The sequence below is a fragment of the Drosophila serrata genome, unplaced genomic scaffold (genome assembly GCF_035046125.1).
Source record: "Drosophila serrata isolate PLE 108 unplaced genomic scaffold, ASM3504612v1 contig_245, whole genome shotgun sequence".
Taxonomy (NCBI): domain Eukaryota; kingdom Metazoa; phylum Arthropoda; class Insecta; order Diptera; family Drosophilidae; genus Drosophila; species Drosophila serrata.
Window position 1 is genome coordinate 3,986,921 of NW_028257143.1, and position 12,017 is coordinate 3,998,937.

Consider the following 12,017-nt stretch of genomic DNA (forward strand, 5'->3'; position numbering starts at 1 on the left):
TTGTCGAAATATAGATCCTAACCTTCTTCAAATAAATTGATAGTTCTTAAGTACTAAGCTTTAATTTGCTGAATTTTCGTTCGTAACTGACTAAATTTTATTTAAACAAACATCAGCTGGCGCATATCCGCAAATTGCAGTCGAATTCATATACAACAATTCGTAATTTTTCAAAAATTGATATACTATTAAATAAGTTATTTTTTGTATTATTTAAGAATTTCAGTTTCAATTTTATGTAAATTAATTAAAACCATAAAAAAATAGTAAAATAAACTTAAGCAATTTTAAAAATTAATATGTGCATATTTTCAGGTATATTGATATGTAAGTGGTATTTTTTTCCTAATTACTTAAAAATTTTGTTGCCTATCTTGTTGGTATATTTAAATTATTCTTGTGTTTTCCTAATTAAAAGCTCAAGTAATAATTTTGAACCTTTTTACAAATTCAATAGCTATGGCATCTACGTATCAGTATTTGCGTTTGCAATTATTAATGTTTCCAATAGAGAAAACCGTTTTTTAGTTTATCATTGTTAAGTTCTAAAAATATTAATAAATTGCAAAGGGCTTGGATAATAGCTTCACAGTAAGTCTTCTCCAGTACATAAAACATTCCGAAAAATGCCTTCAGAGAATGACTCAATTTGAAATATTAAGATTTGTGTTAAAAGAGCTTTTCCGTCGATGCAAGCTTTTTTGGCGGTCGTGCCGCTGGTCACACAAGTTAAAGAAAAATCCCAAACAAGCTTTTGTAAACATCCCAATTTTAAAAACGTAATTTAACGTTGTTGGCCTAGAAAAAGGCCAGTGGAAAACAAATACTAAACCATATTTATGTCACTGCCATACTCCAACAACAAATTATTATGTACCCTTTTTAAATTTAATTAAATGTTTTTTTTTATTATGTTCTATCTCTATACAAAAATTTTCAAAAGCGAAATGTACATGTAGATTAAATTTTTATCAACTGAACAGGTTTCGGTATTTTTCTGGATTCCCCCAGCAAAGTGGTGCAAAAAAACCTTCCAATAATAAAAACAAAAAAGAAAAAAATAAATATGACGGAGAGCGAGAACTGATAGCCTTGCGCCGCTCTTGTGGCCTGGCTACTACAGCTCCCATGCTTCCCAACGGAAGCTTTCGAACTTGGAGCCGATCGGAGCCAGCGAGTGTTAAGTAGTTGAAACCAAACAGTCCTCTCGAGTGGACGCATTGTGACCGTTACCTGTGCCTGGATCCACGCGTGTACTTAACAGTACAACTTAGTCATTGTTGTTGCAAACTATATTTAATACACCAAGTGACGTCGGAAAGCTAAAAGCAACAATCCGTTCAAGTACTTGCTGCATCGTGTGATTACTGCTCCCTATTGTACTTGTGCCTGTGTGTTTGTGGATAAATAAGATCAATAAGTAATATCGAGGAGGACGATGCCCATCAACCTGCAAAAGGTACGACCCACAGCGAATGGGCTGCACCCTGTGAAAGTGTGCGATTCGCAAAAGTTATTTCCAAAACAAGCATTGTTTTTGCGGCGAGCTTTTGAGTGGTTTGATCGCATCTTCTTTACACTTACTTACGTGTGCTTACTGAAATTACTCCAAAGCATCTCTCTACAGCTCTTGCATCTGATCAGTGATCTTTTCAACATTACTTGCGACAGTATTGGCAAGCACTCATTTACTAATTTATTGAATTTTAAAAGAACGTGAATGTAACAACTACAAAGTTGCAGAGCATATTATGTATTATGATTTATTCAGAAGTTTTAGGCCCTATAAAGTATTTATTCTAGTCTCTCGTTTTAAAATCTATCTGATTGAAACTTTGCAAATAGTATTAAATCGTTGGTAGCACGCACATACATACATTATTGTTATTCTACACGTTTCCATTCACACTCCGAGATATAACAACTTTTAATATTTTCTGAGCTAAGGAATATTCTCAAAAGGTACAAGTGTAATAATTGTTATTGTAATAACTGCAAGGGTATATCAATTGCGGCTTCTCAAATGTTAGCATTGAGGCTTATAGTTATCCTGCAGTTGCATATTTAGCTTTAATATTCTATGTTCTCCACTAAAGAAGACACTGTGGAAAACAGCTGATAGCAGTTTAATGACAAATCGATTAATTATCGATGAGTTTATGACAATATCAAGTTTTTGTTTATGAAAATTTGTAGAATTCATCACTGATGTCAGTCTAGGACATGCCAACGCTAATTTCATGAGTAATTTTATTTTTTTTTTTAACTTTTTTACTGACTGGTACTATATAAAACTTTATCAGATAGCACTTATTGGGCATTGTAGTAAATTAAGTACTGGAATCATCGTTGAACCTTTTACCCAAGAATTTTATAAATATCTTTTTAAATATCCTGAAATGATCATGTTTTCTTTTCACATAAATGTTTAGTCCTTTTGAAGTTATCTGACCGATAAACGGATTAAGTTAACCGCTATTCCTTTATAGCTTGATCAACAAGACCCTCTTATCTACTCGCATTCTTCTTACATTTTTTGCGATTGCTTGGTTGATTCGCAATTCGTTCTCAAAGGTAGCCTCTTATCTCAACTCGTGGATCACTTCTTCGTACATTGCCGTCGTCGTCCTCCATTATTCCCCCTTATCAGTAATTTGATGTTTAGTCACTTCGTTTTTGAATTGCGTGTGGCGCTCACTTGGTGTGTTCAATAGTAAATTCAAAAGACCAGGCCAGATTATACGACCGGATGGTTCGGACTACATTGTTGCGGTTGGACAGTCACCGTATCAAATCACATGTCTTCGTTTCCATTGCGCAGTTAACATCTCAATTACAGACGAATCAATTATAGTTTTTGTGCCTTCGGTCTACGGCGCTTATTATTTGCCTATATTAATAAGTTTAATTAATTATTTATATATCATGAAAGTCTTTTATTAAAAGCACAATTGGTTCCATAACTGTTTGCATGGCTCTCAAACTTAAGCCCGAAAAACGTGGTTTGATTATATACTCATTATATGGTTTTATTTGCACATAATGAAGCACCTCTAACCAATTATTGCCTTATCTAGCTTGGCGGCAGATAAGACAGGAGATTAAAAATTTGCCATATATGCATCAAGTTGTCAGATCACGTGCTATCCTTTAATTATATAATAGTTCGGTTATCAGATTTGAGTATGTTAATTTACGGAAATTAAATTCATTGCAGGCGACCAACGGTATTTGACATCATAGTCGTTGTTAAAATAACTGTAATTAAAGTAATAAAAAACGGCGACAAAAATTTGAGTTACTTGTTTATGGCAACAAAGTATTTAAAATTTATATTTGAAAGTCAGACCTTTATAGCTCTTAAGTTAAACCTTATCTGGTGCATTGTTGATTTGTTTTCGGCAGTTTCTCTTATCTACTAAAGTTTGACCTATATAAAGAGCAATATAATTATTATTCATAAAATCATCACAATTTCATATATGTATGTACATATGTATATGTATGAAGTAATTTAGAATATAGCCAGTGTCCACGAGGCTTTACATAACAGTTTTAAATTAATAGCCGAGTCGATTTAATTATATATCCGCATTACCTATTTCTAAATTTTGGCGAAGTCCACAATGCCCTCTATAAATTATGAAAACCTATAGCACATCTGAGTACATACATACATATCTAATTGAATGCGTACGTGATACGTACATTTTTAAAAAATAAAATTTTTGTTATGAACTCTGAAATCAAGAATAGTGTCTTTGAACCATTTTGAGGATATTTAAGATATTTCATGCAAATACCTTCGCATATCCTTGACTTTGAGGGTAAAAGCAGAAAAGTACATTTAGAATAGTTGCAACATCTTACAATATCGGCGTTTAATCGATTTCGGAATTTGCTTGTGGAGTTATCACATATCTTGCAATATTATGATGCAAATAAGAAACGCTAAGTATTTATTTGTTTTAAACGTTTATTTCTTTCTGTTGAATGCCTCAGCAAGAGCTGTACTAGCTGACGAATCTCACCGGATATGATAAGACTTTCTGATTTATGTGTATTTCTGTCCAGTGGAATCGTAATGGTTACATGGAAAATTCCATGGTTCAAGCGACAGCTGTTACTGTTTCGGTTAAAGTTTGGCTCATCTTTGGTGTCGTATTGTATAGCTGTTATAGAAAAGATCTAAATATAAATTTTTTTAAAATTTTTTTTTTCTTATAACATTTTGAATTTCTTTTTAAATGCAATATTTTTTACAATATTAAATGCACTTTTTATAAGCTTGCAGGGCATTTTCATTTTAGTCACAAGTTTTCTAACAAGCGAATTTGAAATCATATAAACTATATACATATATTCTTAATCAGTAGTTGAAAGTTCAGGATAATTTTGTTTTAAATATTTTACATGTAGTTCTGAAACCGTTAGGCTTTGAAATCGCGTCTAATCAGTTCGATATGACTCTTCGTTTTCTTCATTTCTTCATTTGGCTAGCAAATTATAAGTTTTTTTTTATCTGTCCTGAATTGAATCGCTGCTTTTGTTTACTATGATCACTTTTATTATATTAAACTTTTGTTCCACCACTTTTTGATATTCCCCGATGTATGAATATACTAATCTTAATACTCTTACTTCGTGATCTCATGCATTTGTTATAAATTGACTGTTCACTGTTATTGCTTTAATTTTCCTAAAATTAAACAGTTTCGATCGACGTTGCCACCTTTTATTTATCGGGTTGAGCCATGGTGTTTTATGCACATACAATTTTTTTTTGCATCGAATGCATTCATTCAGGTTTAAAAAAGAACACAGTAATAGAATGCATTCCTTTATAAAAAATGCAACAGCAAGAGTACACAAACTTCGACTCTTTCTTGGTATTATTATATTTGATTCAAATTAATAATTAACTTACATTATTTTTTATACTAAGGTGAATTAAAAAAAATTATTATTTAATATATATCTACATATGTATGTATGTACGTAAAATAATATGTTCATATGCATAGCAAAACAAGTTGTTAATCATATTTATGAAATAAAATAAAAACGTTTTAAAATCGAACCATCAATTCAAGTTTCCCCCTATTTTTACCTGATGTCCCGATGCTCACCTTCCCTTTTCTCACCGGCGAACATCTGTTGGGAATCTCAGCCAGCTACGTATTTCCCGATTCCCAGCCAACTTGCTACCTCATGAGGCGGACGTGGTTTTCACAACAGCCGGCCAGCGGGGGTGGCGCCTCACAGTGCCTCATAGTGCCGCTGCGAAGAGAAAGGAACTTTGAGAGAGAAGGGAGCGGAGCCCCGGGTGCCGGCAGCGGCTACCCCCGAGGTATCGGACTCGGTCTTGCAACGGACTCTTTAGTTTGTTTTTGTCCGCCCAGCTGTGAACTACTTTCTATCGGTCGAAGCGAACTAAAGCGCTTGTCCTGTTGTGTGCCTTTACTCGAATAAGATTTATATAATACGATTTACATTGCAGAGTATTCTCGAACATTGATATTTTTATATTTGCATACTATTCGCGTAGCATGAGACAGCGAAATCGTAGAACTAACAAAACACTGAAACGTCGCCAGCATCAAGAGCAAATAGATCGCAACTGTTGCTTGAGTAAACGTTGTAACTATGATAATATCTGGCAACATTTTAATCGCAATGTAAGCTGATAATTGAGTTCGATTGGATTTGCCTGTTTTAAAATCTTAGACTTGTCGTCTTTTTAATTATCGTGATTGTGCCTCAACTGAATATCGTCAAAGGGATATCCTCATTGGATATTTAATCGATATGTTTTGGTTTGCCCTTCTGCACCATCTAATTGCATTTGCATTTTCGTACCTGAATTTGTGGTAGTATTAGTTATTTATAGTGCAAGACCAGCGCCAGGGCCTTGTCGATTTTTTCTGGCACGCAATCTGAGAGAACTCTCCCTCTTTTGCATTTTGCGCTCTCTCTCTCTCCCTCTATCTCTCTTTATTTCCCTTTTGCTTTGAATTTCTCTTTGGTCTTAATATTTCTTTGCTGAGTCCACCATGTTATATTCACTATTATTTTGTTTTGCTTTATTTTGAATAGGCCACCCTTGAGGAAATTCGACATGCGGCGGCACGCATTTGCCGGGACTATCTAACCGGGCGCTGGAAAGTGGTGACTCCTGAAAATCTGGTGGTGAAGCGCATTAGGTAAGTAACAACTGAAGGGGCCAAAATAAAATGCGAATATATCTAACACTAAATGAAGAGAGATACAAGATGCATTAAGATAGATAAAGTAAGAGAGGAAGAACCACAAAATACTTGTTTATTTTGAATTGATTATTTGATTACCGTCTTTGCGGTTAAGTAATTTTTTTAAGAAACTCCAGAAAAATTATTAAAAGGTTTTTTTAAATTAATTTTTTTGTTTTCAATTTGCATTTGTTCCTTATTATTCAAATCTTTTCATATGAAAATGACAAAAAGGTAAGTTAACTAAATTGATGGTCATCAAGTCTAAGATCCCAAAATGATCTAAAAATAAAAATAAAAAATACGAAAACTATAAGTCAATTTTTCTTTAGTCTAGTAAAATGCAAAAAAAAAACCAATTTGGGATAGAAATATTCAAAAGCGTTATATTTATTTGTTTAAAGAAGATTAAGTTTGCTTTCTTTCAAATTTAATATCATGAAAATATCTCCATTAGTTAATGTACCCTTTAAGGGAATAATTAAATTTTAGTTTCTTTACTGTCTTTAAAACTTCTTGTCAAAGTTACTATAAAGGTTAAAGTTACTAAAAGTTAACCTTAAAGGTTAGAGTAACTAAAAAGAAAAAAATCGAATAAAGTCCAAAAGTGCTCTCTGCCTAACATCGATTTTCTAATTCCATTATATAGTATTAATATGTATTTTTAAAAGTATACAATCTAAACTTGGAATAAGTGAGTACAACTTTACATTTTATACATATTTTTATTTAATATGCTTTCTGCTTTCAGTGGTGGCCTTTCAAACTTTTTGTATTACGTAAGTCTGCCCGGCTTGGATGACATCGATGAGCAGGAGGAGGAGCAACAGCGGCGCCACCTGGCAAATGTCAACGCCATCGGCAAAGACGTCATTGCCACCTCAACTCTGGCCAACAGCAACTTGGCATATATATGTGGAGGTGAAGCGGGGGAGGTCGACGCCAAGTCGCCGGGCCTAACCACGGAACTGGCAGACAACGATGACGATGACGACGCAGCGACGAGCGCCAAACAGGCGCACAAACGCCAGCGTTTTGATAGTGATAGCGGCGACTCAAGCTCGTTGAAACGAATGCACGCTCTCAAGCAGGAACCCCGAGAGGTAGGTCATCCGACATGCACCCTTTCATTTCACTTGGCTACATAATCCTTTTGGCTCGCCGCACAGGTCCTCTTGCGCATCTATGGACAAACCCACGGCGATCATGCGCTGGAAAGCATGATCACGGAGTCGGTGGTCTTTGCACTGCTCAGTGAACGGAACTTTGGGCCGAAGCTACACGGCATCTTTCCGGGCGGCCGCATCGAGCAATATATTCCGGTAAGAATATAAAATTTTTTACTAAGTACCTTTAAAAGCCAGTAAAATGAAACAATTAAACAATACAATACTTCGCAGGCACGTTCGTTGACTACATCCGAATTGGCCGAACAGCGTATATTAATGAAAGTGGCAGAGAAAATGGGCGAGATTCACAGTCTTAACATACCCATGTCCAAGGAGCCGGACTGGATATGGAATTGTATGCAGCGCTGGATATCAAGCTATGATAGCATTGTCAAGGGCAATGTCCAATCTAAGCCGGACTCAACGGTTCTGCTGAAGCAAACTGAGCTGATGAGCACCCTCGACTATGTGCAGGAGATTGCCTGGATAAAGTCAGTGATCGATGCCGGCGAATATCCGGTTGTATTCTGTCATAACGATTTACAGGAAGGAAACATTCTGCTGCGTCAGCCGCCGCCAAATGGTCAAAGCGAACGCACTCCCAGAGAGTCGATTAGTAGCCTGAGGTGGGTTTGTAACTGGAGCTAATTGTCGAAATTCACTCATAAATGCAAGGTTTCCAAGTCTATTATAATTGTCCTGACTATTATCCGAAATAACTTTCTATTTTCATGTTCAGATCCAATTTCGACGAGACACTGGGTGATAGTCTGGATGGCAACAGCAACATATCTGAGACGGAGGTCAAGTAAGTTACCCCTGAATTAATCGGTAAAATTGTTATTTTGTGTACTGCTTAGTAGTAGCTATGGTTACTTGCCGGATATTCGTCGTATATAAAACTACCTACAATTCTAGATTGTCCCAATTGGCTGCGGTCGCGAATTGAGTTTAAAACTCCTAAAATTATATTGGCCAAAGCAAAACAAGCTACAGGTTATCAACGAGACAGTACTATGGATGTATTCAAATGACTAATTCTTTTCCAAAACTATGCATTTTTTTCAATAGCAAGTCTCACTGTTTGTCGTCGCCGCCTTGCCCTGAGTTGGACACCACGAATGATTCAGCGCTGGATGCCAGCTTCACGATCGACACAGAGCCGGATCTCATTATTATTGATTTTGAGTACTGCGCATACAACTATCGGGGCTACGATCTGGCCAATCACTTCATTGAGTGGACTTTTGACTACACCAATCCAAAGTTCCCTTATTTCTATCATAACACCAGCAACTGTGCCACCTTATCACAGAGGCGCGACTTCATTGTTACCTATCTGAAGAAGTTTCACGATAATGAAAACTATAATCCCACCGGCCCGGAGCTGGAGAAAGTGGATGACGAGATTCAGTTCTTTACGATGCTGTCTCATCTGTTCTGGAGCCTCTGGTCCGTGATCAATGTCACATCTGCAATTGAGTTTGGCTATTGGGTAAGATTTTTGTTTTCCTTCCGCTCCTTGTTTTATTGAATATTTATAAAATATATAATCATATATTCATAAAATTCTTTTCTTATATATGTTTCAGGAATATGGCATCGCCCGAATTCTGGAATACCAAAAATTAAAGGCGGCCTATTTGGAAAACAGAGAGCGGGCTAAGGGCAAGCACTGATCCTGGGTCGGAAACCACCAAGCTTCACTTAAATCGAATTTGAAACGTACTTAAGTGACCTAAAGCATTAATTCCCAGTTCCCCTTATTCGGTATTTTACTTTACTTGCTTAAAACGATCTTATCAAAGCTACCTTAACCTGTCACGAGGAAAATGGCAAGATATCGAACACTTCAGCAAGACTAACTTATTTTTGTACAAAAAATTAGCTATATAGAATTGATAAATCTGAAAACTGAAAACAAAAGTCAAAATACCAATTATTGCTGTGATTATTGTGTGAGGCAGATGACAGAGAATGAGATAGCAACAAATTTACTAAGCTTCTTATATACACTTTTCCTGTAAACATTTAAATTGCCTTTATATCTAACAGCAATTTGTTGATCGTGTGGCGAAAGTGTAATAACGTTTCCATTTTCACACATATTCGATCGAAAGTATTACACAGACAGCACATTCGATTAGAACATCTGAAACTATCTTAATCAACGCAAGCTCATTTCACAAATAACTATCTAAAATTGTAAACATTACGCCATCTCAATAAACACGCTGCATTCTACAACTTTCGAATTTAAAAATTATTCGAATTTGTTTCCGATTTTGAGCATTACTTTCGTGTTTAAGTATTATTTTGCATTCTACTCAAGACTCCCCACGGTTCGTTACTTTTATTTCTCCAAAAAAGCTTAGTTTATTTGTAATGAAATTCCTTTTTGTTTTGTCAGTCAAAGTTAAGTCGAGTCTAAAAAGTCGACAAGCAACACATGTGTTTTTATGTATGTATGTACCTACCTATCAATTAATCTTTAATGGAAGTTAGTTATATATTTTTAGTTTTAAATTTTGTTTGCATATATTCTTAATAAACAAATGAATAAATATATTAAAATGTGTTATTTTCTGGAATATTACAAGAATATGTGCCATATTCACGGATGCTAATTTTACGTTGGGTTGTCAGTTATTTAACAAGAAAAGAATTTTTTTGTTTTAACAATTTATCATATTTATATCTGTTACATTTGTCAATAAATATCGAAAATTATATTTTAATTTTTTCATTTGATTTGCGTTCAAAGCTATCTTTGGCATGCCGAAGTACGCAATTTTTAATTGTATTAACTTTTCGATTGTTCCTATGACAGCTATATGATATAGTAGTCCGATTTTTATAAAAAAATTACACAAAGTTGTAGAATAATATAAAATGGCTATATCTCAAATTGAGAACTGGAAAAGTTATAATTTGTTTTGTAAAAATTTTCTTTTCGTTCTTTTGGCAGCTGTATGATATAATCGTCCGATCTGGCCCGTTTCGACTTATAAGCGAGTGAGAGTATATAAAAGACTAACTGCAAATTTGAATTCAGATAGCTTTAAAACTGAGACTAATTTGCGTAGAAACGGACAGATGGACATGGCTGGTCTGACTCGGCTGTTGATGCTGATGAAGAATATATGTATATACTTTATATGGTCGGAGATGACTCGTTCCTATTGCAGCTATATACATACACATATGATCCTTCGATAGGATCCATTTCGAATTATATAGCATCTGCGCAGTTTTATAAATCAAACTGAGAGACAGATTAACGAAAAGGCAAGCAGACTATTGTGACTAGATCTACTCGGCTTTAAATGCAAATTAAGACTATACATGCATATGTATGTACATACATACTTTATGGGATCGTACGAAATTCCGATATTAATATACTAATGAACATTTAAAAATCGTCATTTCTCTATTTACTTTTTTGAGCGTTCTTTTGAAAGAATCAGACGTTCAACTTAAAAAAATTACAGAAATATTAATAGTGTATATATATCCCAGAGTAGGCGAAAATATATTGAAAAACATCACATCTATAATTGTTTTTTTTTAATAATGATGAGAGCCATAGGCCAATGGTGGTATTCACAATATTTAAGGGTTCTAATGTAGGATTAAACTGATGATTTTTAAAAAATCATTAATGTGAAGATGTCATTTAGAGTATATGTACATACATAATTGCAGCACATACATACGTATGTATATACTTAGCTAATTAAGTTATTTTCGATGTGCCCTAACTTTAAAATTATTTAAACTAATCAATAATTTAACACTGGGTGGTTTGGCAGAAATATTCTTGTTTGTAAAACTAAACTTGCAAACAAATAAGGGTCAACTTGACTCCGTTCTTTAAGTTGCACTGCTTAGAGCGTTTACACACTACGGCAGCTAGTTATTTCAGCAAAAATAGAAGAAACTCTGTGACCGGCCGCACACATAGTGACGAAGTATACTGTGAGTGTACTATTTGACATAATAATAATAATAATTATAATATGTAATAATAATAATAATAATAATAATAATAATTCGCTTAAAATTTCTTTAGGAAAAGGGTTTCTATACTTGGATTTTTAAATAATTGAATAATTTCTACACGATTGAATTACTTAAAATAGCGGAGATATATTTGGCCGTATTGGGAACGACTCATAAAAGTCACCTGCTAAATTAAAAAAAAAACCCAATCGCAAGACATATATATCTTTTGTATTCTCATATATGTTGTTTAATATATCAATATTTCCTCACAAACTTTTATATTACGAGTTTTTGAAGCTGAAGGTGCAATCGTCACTTGTATCTTACCTCCTTAAGAAGTGTTTTTGTTTAATATTGTGATAAGCATAAATGTATGTAGGGATGGCAATCAGACTTTCAAGGATAACCCCCCACCCACACTCCATCCACAACGCATTTTTGACATTTTTACGATGGTTCTGCGTAACTATGTAATACAGCCTGAGGTGAATCAAATTATAATACGTATCTTGGGAGATGTGAAACACATTTCGCAATCTCAATCTAGCTGTGGGCATTTCTGAAAAAAATAAACGCTATGTCCAAGTTGTAC

The 12,017-nt window shown here is 34.5% G+C and overlaps 1 protein-coding gene and 1 long non-coding RNA gene across 3 annotated transcripts; one reads left to right on the forward strand and one right to left on the reverse strand.

The window, feature by feature from the left end:
- The first annotated feature begins 680 nt into the window (after positions 1–680).
- On the forward strand, positions 681–9,985 carry LOC110185085 (choline/ethanolamine kinase). Of its 2 annotated transcripts, none has more exons than XM_020953769.2 (8): positions 681–1,459; positions 6,097–6,203; positions 7,000–7,351; positions 7,418–7,570; positions 7,649–8,043; positions 8,157–8,225; positions 8,489–8,912; positions 9,010–9,985. In XM_020953769.2, exons 1-8 carry the CDS (start codon positions 1,439–1,441, stop codon positions 9,094–9,096), a joined length of 1,608 nt encoding a protein of 535 aa, XP_020809428.2. In that variant the 5' UTR covers positions 681–1,438; the 3' UTR covers positions 9,097–9,985. The 2 variants fall into 2 exon arrangements, with proteins under 2 accessions (XP_020809428.2, XP_020809427.2); XM_020953768.2 differs by lacking the exon at positions 681–1,459 and adding an exon at positions 5,337–5,678.
- On the reverse strand, positions 2,913–5,435 carry LOC147643856 (uncharacterized). Its single transcript, XR_015271511.1, has 2 exons — positions 5,130–5,435; positions 2,913–3,258 (listed from the first exon to the last, which is right to left on the reverse strand). It is a non-coding gene; the product is annotated as an uncharacterized LOC147643856 (long non-coding RNA).
- Positions 9,986–12,017: the final 2,032 nt, after the last annotated feature.